At 41.6% G+C, this 20,028-nt stretch overlaps 1 protein-coding gene across 1 annotated transcript in view; it reads right to left on the bottom strand.

Moving 5' to 3' along the window:
* Window positions 1-20,028, bottom strand: part of ppat (phosphoribosyl pyrophosphate amidotransferase) — a 69,079-nt gene that overhangs the window by 36,053 nt on the left and 12,998 nt on the right. The window contains exons 2-5 of the mRNA XM_060830681.1: window positions 11,817-11,883; window positions 8,944-9,150; window positions 7,811-7,923; window positions 5,949-6,094 (exon numbers count right to left, since the gene is read on the bottom strand). Of these exons, the coding sequence (XP_060686664.1) occupies window positions 5,949-6,094; window positions 7,811-7,923; window positions 8,944-9,150; window positions 11,817-11,883 (533 nt within the window). The remainder of the gene's footprint in view (window positions 1-5,948; window positions 6,095-7,810; window positions 7,924-8,943; window positions 9,151-11,816; window positions 11,884-20,028) is intronic.

The raw sequence follows: 20,028 nt of genomic DNA, 5'->3' as shown, positions 1-20,028 counted from the left end.
TGCACACAATGTAATACATCCCCTCTCCTTACTGTTCAAGGCCTCAAACCTCTTCTGGTGAAGCAGCAATTTATATATATTTTCAGTCCTCTATGTAGTACTTGCTTCACAATTTGGAGTCGAAAAATGTGGCGTTGGGAAAGCACAGCAGGTCAGGCAGCATTCAAGGAGCATGAGAATCGCTGTTTCGGGCATAAGTACTGGACCCTCTAAACCAAGTGCAGAATGAGTGACTGACTGTGAAACATCTCCATTCAGTATGCAAGGTTGACAGCAATCTTCCAGAGGTCTGCCGTTTTCATTCTCCACCTTGCTCTGACATTAGTTTTTGGCTCATTGCATGGTTTCACTTAGGTTCAAACACAAGCTCAAGGAACACTACCTTATACTTCTGGTCACTTTAGGACTCAAAAGGCGAGTTCAACAATTTCAGAACATAAACCTTGTTTTCCCATTTTGTTTATTTTCCTTGCACATTTTGGTTGTGCTTTTTTTTGCTATCAGGCAATAGCCCATCTGTTTCCCTAGGTACATTTTTTATCTCTTTATTTACTTTCTTACTTCATTACCATTTAATACAATCACACAGTAGAGAAAAGGCCTCTGTCAATCGAGCCTGCATTGATAAAAACCTTCTATAAATCTACAGTAGTCAATCACTTTCCAGAACGTGACCTGTAGCCTTTAATGTAATGACATTCAAATGCTCATTCAAAAATTTTATAAAAGGTTCTGAGGTTTCCCATCTCAATTACCATCCTAGCTGTGTTCCACATTCCCACCACTGTCTGAGTGAAGAGGATATTTCCTCAAATCCTCTCTAAACCTCCTGCCTTTCAACTTAAAATTATGCCCTCTTATTGATCCATCAAGTAAGGGGACCAGCTGCTTCCTATCCAACCTGTTGTGCCCTCATAATCTTATGTACCACAATCAGACCGCATCCCCGCCCTCAGCTTTCTCTACTCTAAGGTTCCTAGTGTCCTGCCATTCATTGAATATTCCTTTGTCTTGTTAATTCTTCCAAAGTGCATCACCTCACACTTATCAGGGTCAAGTTCCATTTGCCACCTATCTGTCCACCTGACCAATTCATTTATGTCCTCCTGTAACCCACGACCTTCTTCCTCATTATCAACTACCCAGCCAACCTGGTGTTATCCATAAGCTTATGAGCTCCCTTCATTTTCTTTTGTATGTAATATATACAATATATAATCAAACAAAAAGGAGCCCAATACCTATCCCTGTGGTATACAGTGAACACCAGCAGCCTTTACCAGCATCCTCCATCTCCCCTACTACTGAGCCAATTTTGCATACAATCTGCCAAGCTATCCTGGATCCCATGTGCTTTTACATTCTTTATCAGTGTCCCCGTGGTACCTTGTCAAAGGCTTTGCTGAAATCCAAATAAGCTACATCAACTGCACTACCCCCATCTACATGTGGAGGTTAATGGTAGAGTTTTGTTTACTCGGGTCAAGTTGGCATAAGGAGGGAGGAAGTTTTTAAGATTAGATTAGATTCCCTATAGTGTGGAAGTAGGCTCTTCTGCCCAATAAGCCCACACTGACCCTCCAAAGAGTAATCCACACAGGCCCATTTCTCTAACACTATTGGCAATTTAGCATGGCCAATTCACCTGACCTGCTCATCTTTGGACTGTGGGAGGAAACTGGAGCAACCAGAGAAAACCCATGTAGACATGGGGAGAAGGTCTGTGTGGAGTTTGCAGTCACCGGAGGCTGGAATTGAACCCAGGTCCCTGCGCTGTGAGGCAATAGTACTAATTACTGAGTCACCGTGTTGTTGTGTATTCTAAAAGGCATTAAAGGTGGACAAGTCCTCAGATCCGGAGAGGATCTATCCCAGGTTACTGAGGGAAGCGAGAGTGAAAATAACTGGGGCTTTAACACATATCTTTGCAGGATCCTTGAAAACAAGTTAAGTCCCAGTGGACTGGAGAATTGCTAACATTGCCCCCTTGTTTAAGGAGGGACCACGGATAATCAGTAATTACAGACCTATGTGCCTGACGTCAATGGTGGGAAGTTACTGGAGACGATACTAAGGGGTAGGATATATACCCATTTGGGAGAAGGTGAGCTTAACAGTGATAGGCAGCATAGTTTTGTGCAAGAAAGGTTATGTCTTACAAACCTAATAGAAATCTTTGAAGAGGTGACAAAGTTCATTGATGAGGGAAGGGATGTAGAGGAATTATACATGGATTTTAGTAATGCGTTTGATAAGGTCCCTCATGGTAGGGTGATGGAGTTGCATGGGGTCCATGCTGTTCTAGATAGATGGATAAAGAATTGGTTAGGCAACAGAAGACAGAGTAGTAGTGGAAGGGAACTTCTCAAAATGAAGACCGTGACCAGTGGGATCTGTGCTCAGACTACAGTTATTTGTGATATACATAAATGATTGAGGAAGGTATAGGTTGCCTCATTAGCAAGTTTTCAGATAACACTAAGATTGGTGAAGTAGCAGATATTGAAGGGGACTGTCAGAGAATACAGAATATAGATAGATTGGAGAGTTGGGCAGAGAAATGGAAGATGGAGATCAGTCTGGACAAATGCGAGGTGATGCATTTTGGAAGATGCAATTCCAGAATGAACTATACAGTAAATGGAAAAGTCCTGAAGAAAACTTATGTACGGAGAGATACAGGTGTCAGGTTCATTGTTCCCTGAAGGTCACAACACAGGTCAGTAGAGTGGTCAAGGAGGCATGCGGCATGCTTTCCTTCATTGGACAGGGTATTGATTACAACAGTTGGTAGGACATGTTACAATTGTATGAGACTTTAGTTTGGCCACATTTGGAATACTGTGTACTGTTCTAGTCGTCACATTACCAAAGGATGTGAATGCTTTGGAGAGGGTGCAAAGAAGGCGCACCAGGATGTTGCCTGGTATGGAGGGTGCTAACTCTGAGGAGAGATTGAGCAGATTAAGATTATTTTCATTGGAAAGTAAGTTGAGGGGGTACCTGATTGAGGCCTACAAAATCATGAGAGGGGTAGACAGGGCATTTAGCAAGAAACCCACCCCCTCAATCAAAGAGTGGATAACTCATTTGCTGGGGTCACGAGTTCAAAGTGAGAGGGAAAAATTTAAGGGAGACATACATGGAAAGGTTCTTCATGCAGAGGGTGGTGGTGCCTGGAATGCATTGCCAGCGGAGATGGTAGAAGCAGGAACGATAGTGTCATTTAAGATGTATCTAAACAGTCACATGAATGGGCAGGGAGCAAAGCGATACAGATTTTTAAAAACAGTGGCAGGTTTAGATAGAGGATATGGGTCAGCACAGGCTTGGAGGGCTGAAGGGCCTGTTCCTGTGCTATAATGTTCTTTGTTCTTACACACCTGGTCGTCACCTTGAAAAATTCAAATTTGTTAGACCTGACCTCTGAAATGGTCAGAGATAGTCCTATCTCCAATCAAATTTCACCACTTCAAGTGAAGATCAATTCTTTCCTTCAGAATTTTCTCCAATTGCTTCCTTACCACAGATATGAGACACACGAGTTTGTAATTTCTTGGTTTCTCTCTCACACCTTATTGAAAAGTGGAACAATGACAGTTCTTCAGTCCAATGTTCTTCATTCAGGTGGCTGGACAGAAATTTAAAAATTTGGGTAGTTTCTTCTCATCTCTCAAAGCAACCTGAGGTACAACTCTCTGGACCTGAAGATTTCTCCATTTTTAAGCCCAACAAATACCTACTCAGTCCTTATGTCAAACTGCTCAAAAATCTCAGTCCCCACTCCCCAAATTCTCTATCTACATCCTCTTTCTTCATTTTGAAGTATTCATTTAACACTCTACCAACATCCTCTGGCTCCAAGCACAGATTGCCCCCTTGGTTCCTAATGGGCCCTATTCTTTCTTTGGTTATCCTCTTCACTTTGATATACAATTAGAATATCTTAGAATTCTCCTTAAATCTTCCTCAACAACGTCCCCTCTTTATTTTGGTCTTATAAGACTAACTTTCAGTCATTCGGTTTCTTGCCTTCCACGTTATCAGAGATGTTCCTTTATTCCAACCATTGCTCAAAGCCTGTTACATCCCTAAGTTTTTGAGATGTGATGGAAGATCGTGACCTGAAACAGTAACTCCAGTGCACTTTGTGGTTTTAGGGGCTACTTTTTCATTCTAACTCAGTAATTTGTTAGGTGACAATCATGTCCTAAAACTACCTTCTATGTTTGTATTGATATTTGGCATATGTGGACTCCTACAGAAGCACAATTTGAAGAGAATTGATCAACACCCCAATAATTATTAACTCTCCATCAAACATGAAAGCCATAACATACAAGCAAAACATTGATATCCTAACTACCACACTATCAAACTTGGCATAAGGCCACAGTTTGAATTAATAAGACAAATGTTTCTTTACAAAATCACTGACATTCATTCACGCACGCAAAAATTCATACCATCCATACCTGAAGAGCTCACATTCAATGTCTTCCATTGCATATTGACAAACCCGGATTTTTAATGAGGCAGTTACTACCCTTTTTATTGCATGTGATTGAAATTCCACAATTGACACAGGTTTCATTACAATAGCACCCACAGCCACTTCTGCTCCCTGTATTCCTGAACATATGCAACATTAAGCTAGATTCCAAATTAATTTGTGAGTAACTTAATACCACAGTGATTTAAAGTATTTATTTCTCACCAGTTAGGTTAGTCCTCCTTTGTTAACAGGTCTAAAACTGTTCTTGTTTTCCTTTGTATCTACCCCCCTACCCTCCCACATCTTGTAGCATTCCTCTCAGTCCGACTGTCACAGCCTCCCTCCCTTTTTCCTTTTCATCCCCTCGCAGCATCCTTTTCTCCCACCTCACCCCAATAACCATCTTTCTCTACTACCATAATCCCCTTGCATTTTCCCTGCCTCCTGAAGGCGGGCATAAACCGCCCCGTGTTTACCGTGGAGCAAGGCCCACAATCGGGAAAACCAGCAGTATCCATTTTAAACCAGCAGTATCCATTTTAAGCCAGCAGTATCCATTTTAAAGCAAACAGTATTGGGAGAAGGGACCCAAAGACAGATCCAAATACACATCAGACCAGACACTAGTCAGGACTCCAGGCAATGGTCATGACTCACAGATCGAAACCCACCTTATAATCTCGTCAAGACTCCAACTGACACACACCCATAACCTGATCATGTAAAACAGTCATACACAAAAGGATGAACCTAACACTTTGGAAGTAACAAAGGGGGGTGCTAGCCTCCAGCCTTCACAGAGAGACAAGCAGATAGCATCCGGACCCATTCACATAAAAATGAACAACACACCTTTTGTGTATGCTGCCGACTCTCCGAGGACGGCAGGAAGCTTGACATTCACACATACTCCAGCCATGATTACCACCATTCACACTCATTCATACCCAATCTCCTACATCCTGACTCATGAAGTATATAACTTGTAACATTGCACAGGAAACGTTAGAGCAATCGAGATTCAAACCTCGATTGTTCTCCGCCGGCGTTACATACTTTAATAAAGTTACTGATTGTGGAACCGCACTCTGGGCTCGGACTGAAGATCATTTCATCCGCGCTAACACTCCTTACAAACCCCTTTTAGCCTGTCACACCACACACCTTCCTTGTAGCGTTCCTCCAACTACCCCATTCCCAAACTGAAAAATGGGTGAGGAACAGCCACTTATAATCCAAAATGTTCTTTCTATAATTAATATAGAAAAGCAAGATGGTCATGATTTTTCCCACCATTAACCTGAATTTACTCTTGCCCATTCACCAATTGGGGGCACAAAACCAATTTTCTACAGGTAAAATTCTAGATCATTTCAGAAGTATACAACAAACTTTTTTTTTAAATACAACAGGCTTTAGAAAAGCATTATTTAAAAATTAGGTTATTTCTCACCTGAACTATTCAACTTGGAAACTGGTACAAGGCGGCCAAGGCATAGAGGACGATTCCCATAAGGATCACGGACAGCATAAATTACATCTTTGTACATAAGTAGCATTGAATAAGAGGTAGATGTTGCAGTCATCAAAGTTCTAATCCTAGAAATTAAGATTAAAACTCAATAATGTTTAAACCAATTTATAAATCATAATGCATTACTTACCAAATTCACCTGGTTTTATAGTTTTTAAGTAGATTTAACCAACTAGTTTTATTGGATAATTTACATCTGTGTAATTTAGAGCTCAAATGATGGTCAACTGTTCTTGCTGAAGCACCAGGCCAATTGTGGTCAACCACTCAGCACCCTGTTATCATGTTGCATAAGATGTTTGTTTTTCAAGGTCTGCTTCTTGCATCCTAGTTCTTAAGAGTGCAACATTTTAGCAATGCAATTTAGTGTTATTAATGAGACCCTTTGTGCTAAATTGTCAAAGATTTTGCAAAGATACTACTGTATCAGCATAAGGTACAAATAACAATACATCATAACTTCTGTTATCTAGAAGTGTATCCCATTTTTGAGGGATTTAGAATGCTATGATTACCAATTTCTGCACTAATCCAATTTACCGTGCCAGTTTTGACTATTTACATTCTTAATCACAGTCATTATAATATATAGAAAGGCAGGCAGATTTACATTTATAAATTGCTTTGCATGACAACTAGACACTCCAAAGCACTTTATGCCAATAATAGTATCTTTTAAAAGTATGGTCACTGTTATAAGAAGGGTAACAACCAACTTGCACACAGTGTACTTCCACAAAAACATGTTAATGACCAGATAATCTTTTTTTCTGCAATGGTAGCAGTGGGGTAAACATGAACCAGAATACCTCACAAAAGGCCTCTTTGAAATAGTGCCAAGGGATGTTTTACATCCGCCTAAGCCGGCAAACAGGGTCTTGATTTAACATTTTGTTCAAAAGATTGCACCTGATACAATTACGATATTTAAAAGGCACCTGGATGGGTATATGAATAGGAAGGGTTTAGAGTGATATGGGCCAAGTGCAGGCAAATGGAACTAGATTAGATTAGGACACTTGGACTGAAGGATGGTGGAGGCTGGTACAATTGCAACATTTAAGAGGCATTTGGATGGGTATATGAATAGGAAGGGTTTGCAGGGATTTGGGCCGGGTGCTGGCAGGTGGGACTAGATTGGGTTGGGATGTCTGGTTGGCATGGATGGGTTAGACCGAAGGGTCTGTTTCTGTGCTGTACATCTCTATGACTAACAGTACAGTACTTTCAGTACAGCACTGGAATGTCAAACTTGACTTTTGCGTTCAAGAGCCTAGAGTGGGGCTTGAACCCAGAATCTTGTAACTCAGAGGCAAGAGTGCTGCTACCAACTGAGCCACGACTGGCAAAGGAATTGTTTTTACGTCATACTATATCTAAACTACTGTTCAACATGCAAAATGAAAATATGTCCATCTTTTCACTTCAGTTAGTATTGGCTTCAGTTGGCTCACATACTTTCTGATCAACACCTAGATACGGTCCAGGTGCTAATTCACAGCAGTTTCCATCGAATTATTTGCTGATGTTCGAAATCCACGAATGAAGAAAATAATGATTTGTCACAAAACCAAATCAGGATCTTAAGTAAATTCTAAACCTTTTCTGTAATGCTTAGAGGTGCTGTGCTCTCCACGACTGGAGGTGGAAGTTTTAACAGTTTCCCTGTTCTGAGGAAGGGTCATTAGACCCGAAACGTTAACTTTGATTTTGCTTCACAGATGCTGGCAGACTTGCTGAGCTTTTCCAACAACTTCCGTTTTTGTAGCAGTTTCCCTTACCTGGCCACCCAGTCAGGTAAGTCAGCTTCCTCCTTAGGAGGAGTTAAAGCCAAAAGTTGTATAATAAGTTCACTGTCAGAGCTAGTTGATAATCCAACACCATGTCGTAATACCTATAAAAATGGAAAAATGTTTTCAATATGAGAAACGCATCACTGTCACATCTTAATTCAATGTACACACATAATTCATCATTCTGTATTAAGCTTCAAATTATACCATAATGAAAAAATGCATTCAACATTAGGCATAATATGCCTTTTGTGCAGATGCTTTAGTGTTAAGGAGGAAGCAGCAGTCTCCAAACGGCATTTTAAATAGAATGCTAAGGCTGAACAAAAGGAACGGAGATAGCAACAACATCAGAACAGGAGGTACTTAGATCAGGCCCTCTCATTTCCAACCTTTTTATAAAAATCTGGGTTTTTCATGAAATCCCAACAGTGAAGATCAAGGCCATTTGGCGCATTAAGCATGCACTAACCCTCCAGACCTATCCCTCCACCCGAATTCCAGATCCTTCTAAAATAGTTGCCAGGTTTTGTTTCCATGCTGTACCACTATGACTCTAGACAGAGGATCTAGATCGGCGTAGGCTTGGAGGGACAAAGGCCTTGTTCCTGTGCTGTAAGTTTCTTTGTTCTAACCTAGTTTTTACCATGGCTAATTCACCTAGTCTACACATCCCTTGACACTGTAGGCCAATTTTGCATGGCCAATCTGGACGATGGGAGAAAACCCCTGAGCACCCAGCAGAAATCCATGCAGACATAGGGAGAAGATTCAAACTCTAGAGAGAGTCACCCAAGACTAAAATCAAATCCAGGTCCCTGGCAATGTGAGGCACTGTGCTGCATTTTATTTCCTGAGTTTTTTTTGCTCAGCAAGAAAAGATACTGGATAAAGTCTTACGTGGCCACAGATTACAGATTCTGATGTACAGTGGATGTATGAGCCATATATCAGATATTATTAAATTTTAACCAGAAAATTAAACCTTGAATCTATTCTCAATTACCTATCCTAGTCATTTGCCCAGACAGGATTCATTATTTGTTGAGAATTAATTCACTTTTCAAAATACATTTTTCCTGTGCTGTTAAATTAAATACTATGGAAATGCCATAACGCACCTTCATTTTTAATTTTTTTGCATTTACTAATTCTCCATTGTGAGCTACAGCGATCTTTCCATGAAGAGTTTCCACTACAAATGGTTGACAATTCTGCAATTCAGAAATACCCGATGTAGAATATCGAGTGTGTCCTATTCCCAGGTTTCCATTGCGAAGTTTTTGTATTTGTTCTTCACGGAATGTACTATTTATGAGACCCATTCCCTGTAAAAAGAAATATTTGAATATAAAACTAATTGATAATCTCTATAATTCTTTTCATTTGTTCATGGACTGTGATTTTGCAAGTTACATCAGCATTTTTCACCCATCCTCAAATGTACTTGAAAAGGTTGTGTAAGCTGTCTCCTTCAGCTGCTGCAATCCTTAGAACATAGTGACACCTACAGTGATGTCAGAAACATAAATCTAGGATCTTGAGCCAGTGACAGTGAAGGAACGGCAATAATAATATAGTTCCGAGTCAGGATGGTGTGTGGCTTGGAGAAGCATTTATAGATATTGGTGCTCCAATGCACCTGCTGTGTTTGTACTACCAGGTGGTAGAGGTCATGGGTTTGGAAGGTGCTGTCAAAAAAAGGAGTGAATTACTGCAATGCATCCTGTAGATGGCACACACTGGTGTCTCTGTGTTGGTGGTGAAGAAAGTGAATGCTGAAGGAGAATGATGTGTTAATCACACAAATTGCTTTGTCCTGAATGTTGTTAAGATGCTGACAGATATGCACCTATCCAGGCAAGCAGAAAGCCTTCCATAACACTCCTAAATTGTTTTTTTTATCAATGGTGGATAGGTGTTAAGGAGACAAGTTACTCGCCACAAAAATCTTAGCTTCTTACTTACTCTTATATCTTTAGTATTTATATTACGGATTCAGTTCAGTTTCTCAGCAATACTAATGCCCAAGATGTGATAGTGCAGACTCAGCAATGGCTAGGTTTTCTCCTTTTGGAGATGATCATTGCATGTGTGGCACATGCATTATATGCCACTTCTCAGTTCAAGCCTGGATGTGGCCCAGGTCTTGATGCATATAGTAATGGACTGCTTCAGTACCGGAGGAGTTTTGAGTGGTGCTAAACATGACCATTCCCACTTCTGACTTTATGATGGAAGAGATGTCATTGACAAAGCAGCTGAAAATGGTTGGGCCAAGGACACTACCCTGAAGAACTCCTACAGTAATGTCCTCCGATGAGATGATTGACCTCCTGAAGTTATAATCATCTTCCTTTGTGCTAGGTAGCCAGATAAAAATTAAGCTTAAAGTTTTGAAAGGAAACAAAGTAACTAACTGCCTTTCAATTAAACAAAAGTCTTTATCTCCAATTTTTGGAGATCTTATATCACGTTATCAGGTAACTTGTCAGATTTTATGTACATTTATGCATTCTACACCTAGAACTGCCGAATAACTATTCTGAGACTTTACTTCAGCTGTACTTAAAAAGTGAAAACAAGTAGGAAATTATATTTTTATAATCTGTTGTTTAAACACCATGAGTTGTTGACTATTGCAGCATTTCCTTTGGGGAAATGAAAAAGACTGTTGTACAATACTATAACAAGAATTTAGATCCTGCCTAAAATCACCAGTTATTTGAAAACTCAGTAAGTCATCACAGTTTTCTAACCAAAGAGGCATAGCACAAAGTTCACATTGAAGTATCTTATCTTGTATTTTGAAATTATAACCTCAGGACTTAAAATATTTGTTTAGATCCTATATCAAACCTCAAAGAAGAGTTGCACAAGTTTTTGTCCTGAAGGTTAAAAGGCCTCTGAACTGCAAGACAATGCGTGAAAATCAACAATCAGAGAAACTAGCTCCAAAATTAAAATGCAAGTCTAATCATACTTGTATAATTAAATGGAAAATCCAATGAATTTAATTTGAAGTAATCACAGCTTATAAAACACAATAAGCACAGTTTATGTTCTGTTAAAAAGTATAAGTGATTGCTTCATTAGCAGAATCTCTGAACAATATTATTGCAAATAACTATGCTTCAGCACGTTAAAGTATAGCTGAGCAACAATTTTGATATATCTTTAATAACAATTTGCATTTATATTATAAATTTATTATTTAAAAATCCCATGGAGTAGAATCAGACAAAGGTAATACTGAAGCTAAGACAGCAAGATTTAAATCATATTTTCTTTAATCATTTGATTCCAGAAACCACAGTTAGTGCACAGCTTTCACAACTGGATGCTGCATTCAAGAGCAGAAGTTAATTTGGAGAGTCTGTGTTTAAAATGCAACTTGGTCCCACAGTTCAGCATACAATAAAACACTAGAGTCTACTTTTATCTCTGAACTTTGACTTTAAAAGGTTATTTATCTAGTCATTTGAAATAAGCAATTTAAACACAGTTGTATAGGTAATTTAAATCAACAGTAAGCAATTTCTAATCAATGGATGACTAAAATGATCTGTAAGAAAATTCGCTCTGGTGCAGAAGGGGATGGTCTCCGGACATTTGGACAAGAGCATAGGGCTTTATTTTGCAAATGACTGCAGTATTTACAGGCACTGAATTCATACAAAATATGTCCCCTGCTTCAAATGGATACAAAAACCACCGAAATTATAAGGAAAACTACCTATTATCTTCAAACATATTTGCAAAAACACACATTCAATCAAAATGCAATCTTGGCTTTAGCAGAATCAATTGGCTATTGGATTATGAAAAAGGCTTAATGCAGGAAATTCAAATGGAAGCTAATATTGTAGAAGTACTGACACTTTCATTTTCTGACAAATACGGAATAATGCAAAAGGAGATGATCTGACAAAAGATTTTTGAAGTCAGTGAAGTTTATAGGTGATAATACTCCATTGCATAATGAAAAGTATACCTTATGCATCATATATGATGGTGGAGAGCCTCCATTACTTGTCACAATTCCAGCACTTTCTTGACCTCTGTAAAAACATATTTTCAAAAGTTTCAAAAACAACTAGCAATAATGACGGTTTTGAAATGACAGTTTCCTTAATGGAAAAAGTAACAATCCTAAGCTGCTCCATAGCTTTTGAATCTTATGGTATATTTTCCTATTGATTTGTTCTGCCACTTCAGTGCATAAGTAAAAAAAAAGTGCAGAAGTAATAGTTATCATATTTATTCTGCCAAAGAAAATCCAATATCACAGAGATAAAGCTATTGCTCAAATGGGATAGAGTGATCTCCTGTCAGAGGATTGTGAGGCACTTCTTCCATGTTTAGTCAGAATATAGGGGCAAGATTCCACACTAGATGCAAGTTTCTAGTTTGTTTCAAAGCACCTAGAAGAGTGCTCAGGGAAAAGTGACAACAACATAATTCAAATCAGTTATGAGTTTAGCAGCAAAACAACTGATATTTGGTTATTAATGCAGAGCTCGACTTCACTTGTCCTTTGAAATTACATCCTCAGAATTTACAAATGTTTATTTCGCCTCAAAGAAAAAAGTTTCTCAAGTTTTTGGCCTAAATGTTAAAAGGCTTCTGAAATGTAAGGAACAGAAGCATCCCTGAAATGTATTCAAGGGGATTTCCATGATCTGCAAGTTCTTGACCCAACCAGAAAAATTTGATTTGGTGCTGCGAAATGAAATAGTCCAAGTGGACCAAGTGTTAGAGAACACTTAGCTAGCAGTGATCAGCACATCTTGACATTTTAAATCAGTAATGAGGAAAAGCAAGAAAAGAGTTAAAGCAGAATGTTTCGAATGGAAGACAGTTTAGTTCAATGTGACGAGAAGGAATTTAGCCAGAATAAAATGGATTCAAAGTCTGGTTTGAAGAACTGCAATGAAACAACAAGTGAGCTTTAATAAAGAGCTGCTTTGGGTACAAGGTAGGTACTTTTAAACAAAAGTGATAGGTAGGGCAAATAAAAACAGGTCTTCATGGTCGATAGGGGAGATAATTAAAAAAGTCTGAGAAAGGTGCAAGTTGTATTTCAGAGAGCGGCGCGAGCTGGGCGGAGTTGGAGCGCAGAGCTGGTCGGGAAGGTAAGTGATTGATATTTGAGTGGGTGCGTTCTAGACCCCAGGCCCTACTTCGTAGGGCCTCCCTCCCATCCTCCTCTAACCTAACTTTAAAGTCCACAGGTAAGCGACTCAATGTTATTGACTCAGTGTTCTTGTTTTGGAGACAAAGTGTACAGTCATGGCAGCGCAGGCAGTGGAATGTTCCTCCTGCAGGATGTTTGAGGTAGGGGTGACCACCGATACTCCTGCCGACTTCGTCTGCAGGAAATGCAGTCAGATCCTGCTCCTCACCGAACGAGTTAGGGAACTGGAACTGGAGTTGGATGAACTGAGAATTATTCGAGAGGCTGAGAGGGTGATTGATAGAAGCTACAGGGACATAGTTACGCCGGAGAACAGAGGTAGCTGGGTAACAGAGGTGGGAAGGGGAAGAAGCAGGCAGTGCAGGGTTTCCCTGTGGTCGTTCCCCTAAACAATAGGTATACAGCTTTGGAAACCGTTGGGGGGGGACAGCCTTGCAGGTGTAAGCTGCAGTGACGGGGTCTGTGGCGTGAGGTCTGGCTCGGAGACTCAGAAGGGAAAGGGGGAGAGGAGGAGAGCGCTAGTTATAGGAGACTCTCTAGTTAGAGGGACGGACAGGCGGTTCTGTGGACATGGGCGAGACTCTCGGATGGTTTGTTGCCTCCCGGGTGCCAGGGTCCGTGATGTCTCGGACCGTGTCTTCAGAATCCTTAAGGGGGAGGGTGTGCAGCCAGAAGTCGTGGTACACGTTGGCACCAACGACATAGGTAGGAAGAGGGGTGGGGAGGTCATTCAAGAGATCAGGGAGTTAGGCTGGAAGCTAAAAACTAGGACAGAGTCGCCATCTCTGGGTTGTTGCCGGTGCCACGTGACAGTGAGGCAAGGAATAGGGAGAGAGTGCAGTTGAACACATGGCTGCAAGGATGGTGTAGGAGGGAGGGCTTCAGGTATTTGGACAATTGGACTGCATTCTGGGGAAGGTGGGACCTGTACAAACAGGACGGGTTGCACCTGAACCAGAAGAGCACCAATATCCTGGGGGGTAGGTTTGCTAGCACTCTTCGGGGGGGGGGTTTAAACTAATTTGGCAGGGGGATGGGATCCGGACTTGTAGTCCAGCAAGTAAGCTAGCTGTTTGTCAGGATGTCCAAGAATGTAGGGAGGCTGTGGAGAAGGTAGCACTGACAGGGAATACTTGCGGACACAGATGAGCTCAAGTGCGTATACTTCAACGCAAGGAGTATCAGAAATAAGGTGGGTGAACTTAAGGCGTGGATCGGTACCTGGGACTACGACGTTGTGGCCATCACGGAAACATGGATAGATGAGGGACAGGAATGGTTGTTGGAGGTTCCTGGTTACAGATGTTTCAGTAAGATTAGGGAGGGAGGTAAAAAAGGAGGGGGGGGTGGCATTGCTAATTAGAAAATGGTATAACGGCTGCAGAAAGGAAGTTTGAGGGGGATCTGCCTTTGGAGGTAGTATGGGCTGAAGTCAGAAATAGGAAAGGTGCAGTCACCTTGTTGGGTGTTGACTATAGGCCCCCCAATAGCAGCAGAGATGTGGAGAAACAGATTGGGAAACAGATTTTGGAAAGGTGCAGAAGTCACAGGGTCGTAGTCATGGGCGACTTCAACTTCCCAAATATTGATTGGAAGCTCTTTAGATCAAGTAGATTGGATGGGGCGGTGTTTGTGCAGTGTGTCCAGGAAGCTTTTCTAACTCAGTATGTAGATTTTCCAACCAGAGGGGAGGCCATATTGGATTTGGTACTCGGTAATGAACCGGGACAAGTGATGGGCTTGTTAGTGGGTGAACATTTTGGTGATGGTGACCACAATTCTGTGACTTTCACCTTGGTTATGGAGAGAGATAGGTGCGCACAACAGGGTAGATTTTACAATTGGGGGGGGGGGGGGGGAAGTGAAATTACGATGCTGTAAGACAGGATTTGAGGAGCATAAGTTGGGAGCATAGGCTGTCAGGGAAGGATGTGGTGGAAATGTGGAACTTTTTCAAGGAGCAGATACGACGTGTCCTTGATATGTATGTACCTATCAGGCAGGAAAGAAATGGTCGTGTGAGGGAGCCTTGGTTGACGAGGGAGGTTGAATGTCTAGTAAAGAGGAAGAAGGAGGCTTACATAAGGTTGAGGAAACAGGGTTCGGACAGGGCAGTGGAGGGATACAGGATAGCCAGAAGGGACCTGAAGAAAGGGATTAGGAGAGCTAAGAGAGGGCATGAAAAATCCTTGGCGGATAGGATCAAGGATAACCCCAAAGCATTTTATGCGTATGTGAGAAACATGAGAATGACGAGAACGAAAGTAGGTCCGATCAAGGACAGTAGTGGGAGATCGTGTATTGAGTCGGAAGAGATAGGAGAGGTCTTGAATGAGTACTTTTCTTCAGTATTTACGAACGAGAGGGACCGTATTGTTGAAGAGGAGAGTGTGAAACGGACTGGTAAGCTAGAAGAGATATTTGTTAGGAAGGAAGATGTGTTGGACATTTTGAGCAACTTGAGGATAGACAAGTCCCCCGGGCCTGATGGGATATATCCTAGGATTATGTGGGAAGCAAGAGAGGAAATTGCAGTACCGTTGGCAATGATCTTTTCGTCTTCACTGTCAACGGGGGTGGTACCAGGGGACTGGAGAGTAGCGAATGTTGTGCCCCTGTTCAAAAAAGGGAACAGGGATAACCCCGGGAATTACAGGCCAGTTAGTCTTACTTCAGTGGTAGGCAAAGTAATGGAAAGGGTACTGAGGGATAGGATTTATGAGTATCTGGAAAGACACTGCTTGATTAGGGACAGCCAGCACGGATTTGTGAAGGGTAGGTCTTGCCTTACAAGTCTTATTGAATTCTTTGAGGAGGTGACCAAGCATGTGGATGAGGGTAGAGCAGTGGATGTAGTGTACATGGATTTTAGTAAGGCATTTGATAAGGTTCCCCATGGTAGGCTTATGCGGAAAGTCAGGGGGCATGGGATAGAGGGAAATTTGGCCAATTGGATAGAAAACTGGCTAACCGGTCGAAGTCAGAGAGTGGTGGTAGATGGTAAATATTCAGCCTGGAGCCCAGTTACAAGTGGAGTTCCGCAGGGATCAGTTCTGGGTCCTCTGCTGTTTGTAATTTTTATTAATGACTTGGATGAGGGAGTCGAAGGGTGGGTCAGTAAATTTGCAGATGATACGAAGATTGGTGGAGTTGTGGACAGTGAGGAGGGCTATTGTCGGCTGCAAAGGGACTTAGATATGATGCAGAGCTGGGCTGAGGAGTGGCAGATGGAGTTCAACCCTGCCAAGTGTGAGGTTGTCCATTTTGGAAGAACAAACAAGAATGCGGAATACAGGGTTAACGGTAGGGTTCTTAGTCAGGTGGAGAAACAGAGGGATCTTGGGGTCTATGTACATAGATCTTTGAAAGTTGCCACTCAGGTGGATAGAGCTTGTAAGAAGGCCTATGGTGTATTCGTGTTCATTAGCGGAGGGATTGAATTCAAGAGTCGTGAAGTGATGTTGCAGCTGTACAGGACTTTGGTTAGGCCACATTTGGAGTACTGTGTGCAGTTCTGGTCGCCTCACTTTAGGAAAGATGTGGAAGCTTTGGAGAGGGTGCAAAGAAGATTTACCAGGATGTTGCCTGGAATGGAGAATAGGTCGTACGAGGATAGGTTGAGAGTTCTCGGCCTTTTCTCGTTGGAACGGCGAAGGATGAGAGGTGACTTGATAGAGGTTTATAAGATGATCAGAGGAATAGATAGAGTAGACAGTCAGAAACTTTTTCCCCGGGTACAACAGAGTGTTACAAGGGGACATAAATTTAAGGTGAAGGATGGAAGGTATAGGGGAGATGTCAGGGGTGGGTTCTTTACCCAGAGAGTGGTGGGGGCATGGAATGCGCTGCCCATGGGAGTGGTAGAGTCAGAATCATTGGCGACCTTTAAGCGGCAATTGGATAGGTATACGGATGGGTGCTTAATCTAGGATAGATGTTCGGCACAACATCGTGGGCCGAAGGGCCTGTTCTGTGCTGTATTGTTCTACGTTCTATGTGATTGCTTAGAGTGTGAACTAAGTCAAATGTAATATTTTATAGGTAAAAAGAAAATACCACTGGCAAAGAGAATGAGACACGAGCATGCCTAAAGTGGAATCTAAACATTTCTACCCATATGTAAATAATAAACAGACAGCAACAAGTGGAGGTAGGCATATTAGAGACAAAGATAATACGTATTTTTGCACAGGACAAGGCTATAACACCTACTGAGTGCTCTGGATTGGTGCTTACTGAAAAAAAGAGGAATCTAACAAAATACCGATAGTAGTATTCATGGGAATGGACAGGGTGAAAATTAAGGGAGAAGATACTGGAACAACCAAAAATACTTCAGCGGAAAAGTCATCAGTCCAGTTGGTTTTCAATCCAAATTTCTGAAGGAAATAGGAATGTGCTAAAATGTCCAATTTTAAACAAAAATCGAAGTGATCAATGGAGTCAGTTAGAAATTGTAAGTAAACGTCTGCGTCAGGTGTACAAAAGATTGCTTGGTGGTACAGAACTTAAATATTGCTGAAGAGTGACATTTTGCTGAAGCTTTAGGCCTTGCAAGAACATCAATTTTCTTCCAATTTATACTATTGGAAGAAAGGGCTGCTAATCGGTTGGCAAGTTATACAGTCAGAGATGTACAGCAAGGGAACAAGCCTTTGGTTCAACTTGTCCTTGCCAACCAGATATTCTGCATTAATCTAACCCCATCTGTCAGCATTTGGCTAATATCCCTCTAAACCCTTCCTATTCACATACTCTTCCAGGTGCCTTTTAAAATGTTGTATTTGCACCAGTCTCCACCACTTCGTCTGGCAGCTTATTCCATACACGCACCACCATCTGCATGAAAGGGTTACCCCTTAGGTCCCTTTCAAATCTTTCCCTTCTCACCTTAAACCTATGCCCTCTTGTTTTGGACTTCCCTATCTAGGGGCAGAGATAGGTGGCTATCATGGATGGCTAGTCAACCCATCCATGACTCTCAAAATTTAATGAACTTCTATACGGTCACCATCATCCTCTGACACTCGAGAAAATAGGCCTAGCATATTCAGCCTCTCCTTATAGCTTGAATCCTCTGTGCCTAATAACATTCTTGTAAGTCTTTTTTGAACCCTTTCAAGTTTTGCAACACCCTTCCTATAGGGAGGGAGGCCAGAATTGAATACAGTATTCCAAAAGCAGCCAAACCAATATCCTATACAGCCACAACATGAGCTCTCAAGGCATATCTTCAGGAGTGGTGCTGAGTGGGAACACTCTGAAGTGCAGCCTGGGTAACAGCTTCTGATTCTGAATGTTTCGACTGAGGAGAAACTAAAAAGTGATGTCAGAGGAAGGCTAATTTGATTGGTTAATACGGAATCACTGTTAAAATTTGAAACTTTGATAAATTATTGGTTAAAACTTGCATCCAGATTGAGATAATAAGCAGAGATATAAAAAGTTTTTAAAAAAATTTAAAAGACCACATTCAAAACTACTTAAATAAAACAAGGACAAAATGTCAGGTAATGTGTTGTTTCTGCATGATGTGGGAGCTGGTTAAACCTATTGTGGTTCCCAGTGACCACATCTGTAGTAAATGTTGGTTGCTTGAGGAACTCTGGAGTTCAGAGTTGATGAGCTGGATTTTGAGCTTCAGACATTGTGACATCTCAGGGAGGAGGAAGAGTTACCTGGATACTGTGTTTCAGGAGACAATCACACCCCTTAGACTAACTAACTTGAATTCAGTCAGTGGTCAGAGGCAGGAGGCATCCAAGAAGTAGAGTTGCAGGAGCCTCAGCTCTTGTCCACCAGGTTCGAGTAACTTGCTCCTTGCATAGACAGGATTGGGGACTGCAGGGAGAATGAGCTGACAGCAGCGACATGATGCAGGGAACAATTCAAGTTGAGGCTGGGTGGAAGGAAAGAGAAGAGATATGTAGTTGTAATTGTGCATAGTATGGTTGAGGGCATAGACACTGTTCGGTGACCAGGATTCAGTGTTGCCTGCCTGCTGCTCACGTTCAGGATACCTCATTTGGGCTGCAGACAAACTTAGAATTGGAGGGTAAGATACAGTGATAGAGTCATACAGATGTACAGCATGGAAACAGACCCTTCCGTCCAACCCATCCATGCTGACCAATTATCCCAACCCAATCTAGTCCCACCTGCCAGCACCCGGCCTATATCCCTCCAAACTCTTCCTATTCATATACCCATCCAAATACCTCAAATGCTGCAATTGTACCAGACTCCACCACTTCCTCTGGCAGCTCATTCCATACACGGACCACCGGCTGTGAGAAAAAGTTGCCCCTAAGGTGTCTTTTATATCTTTCCCCTTTCACCCTAAATCTATGTCCTCTAGTTCTGGACTCCCTGACCCTACGGAAAAGACTTTGCCTATTTACTCTATCCATGCCCCCTATAATTTTGTAAACCTCTATAAAAGGTCACCCCTCAGCCTCCGACGCTCCAAGGAAAACTGTCCCAGCCTGTTCAACTTCTCCCTGTAGCTTTAATCCTCCAACCCTGGCAACATCCTTGTAAATCATTTCTGAACCCTTTCAAGTTTCACAACATCTTTCTAATAGGAAGGAGACCAGAACTGCACACAATATTCCAAAAGTGACCTAACCAATGTCCTGTACAGCAGCAACATGACCTCCCAACTCCTGTACTCAATACTCTGACCAATAAAGAATTGCATACCAAATGCCTTCTTCACTATCCCATCTACCTGCGACTCCCACTTTCAAGAAGCTATGAACCTGCACTCCAAGATCTCTTTGTTCAGCAACACTCCCTAGGACCTTATCATTAAGTGTATAAGTCCTGCTAAGATTTGCTCTCCCAAAATGCAGCACCTCGCATTTATCTGAATTAAACTCCATCTGCCACTCCTCAGCCCATTGGCCCATCTGGTCAATATCCTGTTACAATCTGAGGTAACCCTCTTCACTATCCACTACACCTCCAATTTTGGTGTCATCTGCAAACTCACTAACTGTACCTCTTA

This window comes from Hemiscyllium ocellatum, chromosome 1 (genome assembly GCF_020745735.1).
Source record: "Hemiscyllium ocellatum isolate sHemOce1 chromosome 1, sHemOce1.pat.X.cur, whole genome shotgun sequence".
NCBI lineage: Eukaryota > Metazoa > Chordata > Chondrichthyes > Orectolobiformes > Hemiscylliidae > Hemiscyllium > Hemiscyllium ocellatum.
The sequence above is the reverse complement of the archived record's forward strand: the minus strand, read 5'-3'. Positions and strand labels throughout refer to the sequence as shown.